Source organism: Nanorana parkeri, unplaced genomic scaffold, assembly GCF_000935625.1.
Source record: "Nanorana parkeri isolate BGI_ZX_2015 unplaced genomic scaffold, ASM93562v1 scaffold3464, whole genome shotgun sequence".
NCBI classification, from domain to species: Eukaryota; Metazoa; Chordata; class Amphibia; order Anura; family Dicroglossidae; genus Nanorana; species Nanorana parkeri.
In genome coordinates, this window is record NW_017309732.1 from 24,998 (window position 1) to 28,982 (window position 3,985).

Here is a 3,985-nt window from a genome sequence, read left to right on the forward strand (position 1 = left end):
TGTATCAGCAAGACCGATTCAATAAACTGTGGTAAAGCTTAGCCTCCCCCTAACTGTTCTTACACCGGTCCTGATGAAGTGGCCTCAATGCCCCCGAAACGCGTTGATGGGGTTAGTTTCCTGTCCACGAGAAGGGCTTCAAGCTTCAACGGGGTGTCGTTGCTCGCCTCGCCCTCATTGATTTCCTCTTCTGCTTCTACGGGGTGTCTCTGCTCAGTGTTTTCTGGGGGCGGACTTTCTCTACTACACCCCCCAACCCCTCTGGACTAGTAAGATTGATCCTCCGACGGGAGAAAAGGACGCGTTCACACAGTTTTTCACCAATTTATTAATTCCACATGCAGGATATTAAATGTTACACTCATCAAACGTTTACACCACCCGACCCCCCCCCCGGGCTGACCTTACGGACTCTACATGGGAAATTATGTTACCGCCTTACCCCGTGCATTCTAAAACAACCCAAAATCATAAATAATTTTTAAAAAGGAACCATTATAATAAACACATTATTATTATTAATTTATTCATTCTTAATAACACAACTCCGCCCCAGGTCAATATCAGGTTCCTGAGGGGACAACGCTTCGCATACATTCGAGGCAGGTGTCAGCTGGCATGGGTTCCTCCGATGCGTAATCAGGTGCGACTTCAACATAAAGCGTTTCCCGCACTCGTGACACGAAAAACGATGCTCGCCCGTGTGCATGAGAAGCTTTCTTTTCTCCAGGAAACGCTTGCCGCATTCTGTACAGGAATAAGGCCGCTCGCCTTTGTGACACATCTGGTGTGCGATGAGGTGCACTTTGTGCATGAAACACTTCCCACACTCCTGGACAGGAGAACGTGCTTCTCTGGTGTCTGAAAAGAGCTTCCTTCTTTATGAAGCGCTTCCCGCACTCTGAACAGGAAAAGGGACGCTCTCCTGTGTGACTTTTCTGGTGCGAAAGAAGATGTCGATTTTGTGTTAAACATTTTCCGCATTCTGTGCAGGAAAAAGGACGCTCCCCAGTGTGACATCTCTGGTGCGCAATAAGTACTCCTTTGTGAGTGAAGCTTTTCCCACACTCTAGACAGGAAAAAGGGCTACTTGGTGTCTTTGTTCTGCTGCGCGAGAAGTTCTCCTTCCGGAAATAAATATTTACCACTCTCCGAACATATAATAGGATGCTCGGTCATGTGAGTTATCTGGTGTTTTAGGAGATACCCTTTCCGTGAGAAACATTTTCCACACTCACTACATGAAAAAGGACGTTCCCCTGTGTGACTTCTCTGGTGGGAAACAAGGTGTCCCTTCTGAGTAAAACTTTTCCCGCACTCTGAACAGGAAAAAGGTCGTTCTCCCATGTGGCTTCTCCGATGTGCATTAAGTACCCCTTTCTGGGTGAAACATTTCCCACAATCTGAACAGAAAAAAGGGCGCTCGCCTGTGTGAATTCTTTGATGTGTGAGAAGCTCTCCTTTTTGAAAGAAAGACTTGCCACACTCTGAACAGCAAAATGGCCGCTCTCCCGTGTGGATTCTTTGGTGTCTAACAAGTCCTCCTTTCTGGGTGAAAGACTTCCCACAGTCTGGACAAGAAAAAGGACGCTCGCCTACGTGACTCCTCTGGTGTGCGATAAGTATCCATTTCTGAGTGAAACATTTCCCGCATTCGGAACATGGATAAGGGCGCTCACCAGTGTGAATTCTTTGATGGGCAAGAAGTTCCCCTTTCTGGGCAAAACTTTTCCCGCACTCTGGACAAGGATAAGGACGCTCGCCCATGTGACACCTCTGGTGCCTGAGGAGGTCCCCCTTCCATATGAAACATTTCCAGCACTCGGGACACGAAAAAGGACGTTCGCCTGTGTGACTCCTCTGGTGTGCAATCTGGACCTTTTTACAAGTGAAACTCTTCCCGCACTCCGAACACGGAAAAGGACATTCACCCGTGTGGGTTCTCTGGTGTGCAATCAGGACCTTTTTACAAGTGAAACTCTTCCCGCACTCCGAACAGGAAAAGGGACGCTCGCCAGTGTGGGTTCTCTGGTGCCCAAGAAGGTCTGCTTTCTGAGAGAAACCTTTACCGCACTCCGTGCAGGGAAACGGGCGCCTGCGTGCTTGAGATCTTCGGTCTGAGGAAGGAGGGGATTTCGGACATGTTTCACCTTTGGAAGATATGAACACGTTCTCATCTCTGAGCGTAACAGTGTCTATATCCCTGGAAAAGGATCCGGGGAGATCACATGGATCAGAGGAACGTTCCTTACCGTCAGGACCCGAGTCAATGGTGAGAAGGCATTTTTCAGAAGAAGCCTCGGCATTGGCGGAGTCCATTGATGAGTCTCCACGGGAAAGACTTTGGAGTCTATCTATGATAACGGGTTTCATGTCTGCGGAATATTGCGTCATATCTTCTCCATTATAATCCAGAAGATCTCCCCCACAGAGGTCATACTCATCGACTTCCCCTATTGGAAAGAAAATATCAGTCACCTACGTTGTTGTAGAACCGTCTCTGATGGAGACATGAGACATTGAGGAATGGAGATGGACCTTCATATGCTGTACAGTATCTCCTCCTCATTTGTTGGTCACATGACGTTATATTGGGGAGTGGAGATGGAACTTCATATGGTGCACAGTATCTCCTCCTCATTTGTTGGTCACATGACGTTATATTGAGGAATGGAGATGGACCTGAAGGTTTTCTGCCTTCATCTATATAAATACCACGTTTAGGGTTTTCATTATTATTACATTTTGGGTTACCTTGATGGACATGTAAACTTTGATCGCCTCATGGAAGATCCTAATTATATATTTTATACTCATAGAAGTGGAATCGTGAAATGTCTCAGCGTTCAGAACTTACTTGTGTCGATACTCAGAGGCGACTGATTTTGGTTACTTTTGGATCCGCTCACCGACGTCTCTTCTTCTTCCTCCTTCACCTCAACTTTGATGTATCCGAGATCTTCATCCTAAACCCCGGAGAAGACATCGGGATAAGATAACTTCCAATAACAGGAGATGACACAGAAGAATCTCTTTCATGATGGGAATCATGTTTGAGTTCTGTTGCCCAGTCCCATCTACCAGATCATGTGTGATTATCCGACGTGGAATCCCGGGAACACAGAGGACTTTCCTCCTCCATAGACTGCCGATCTATACTCACCAATGTATCATTTTCTTCCTCTTTGACCTCGGGTTTGATGTCTTTAGGTTCTTCACCCTAAACCCCAAAGAAAACATATTAGTTACCTAGAAGAATGTCCTCTCCGAGTCGAGGGAATAAATACAGTATTAGGTTCTAGGCCCTCAATCCCACCTACCTGATCATGGTGAGCCATTGTGTGATCTTCCTGTGCGGAATCCTGAGGACGGGGACATCTCTCTGGTGGGTTTCTACTACTGGATGGCTCCACCATGGCTTCCTTGTGTTCTTCTGAAATCTCCTGCATGATACCGTACTCCTCATCCTCCTCTTTGTACTCTTCTTTAATAGCACTGTTATAATCCCCGAGGTCTCCACTCTGAATATAGAATAAAACGTTCATTGTAACCAGGGCCGGCCTTAGGCCTTTAGGCGCCCTGTGCGAGAAAGCTTTACAGCGCCCCTTGGTGACCACACCCCTCAGTGGCCACACCCTTTAGTGGCCACACCCCCAGTAACCACACCCATTTATCACCCATACTTTTGGTAAAATATAAAAAGACGGGGTCACGTCGGGTAAATAGACACCAAACATGGCAAGCTTTAAAATTGCGCGCACCCGCAAGATCGCAAAAAATTACCATACCCAAAATTGACCATAGGTGACGCTTTAAAAGCTTTTACCGCTCATCAGTTTAGTGTTATCAGTGATTGATGGCCCTACAATTATTGCTCTCATTCCGACGTTCGCGGCGATATGTAACATGTGCGGCGTAATGGGCGAAATCGTCGCTTTCACACGTATGCGCACCCGACGCCTGTTTGCATGCGTGTATGTATGGG

The 3,985-nt window shown here is 47.0% G+C and overlaps 1 protein-coding gene across 1 annotated transcript in view; it reads right to left on the reverse strand.

Annotated features, from left to right (window-relative positions):
* LOC108803174 (zinc finger protein 850-like) overlaps nt 1-3,985 on the reverse strand; it is a 30,131-nt gene that overhangs the window by 8,085 nt on the left and 18,061 nt on the right. Inside the window, exons 3-4 of the mRNA XM_018575013.1 lie at nt 1,208-2,102; nt 890-1,056 (exon numbers count right to left, since the gene is read on the reverse strand). Coding sequence (XP_018430515.1) covers nt 890-1,056; nt 1,208-2,102 — 1,062 coding nt within the window. The remainder of the gene's footprint in view (nt 1-889; nt 1,057-1,207; nt 2,103-3,985) is intronic.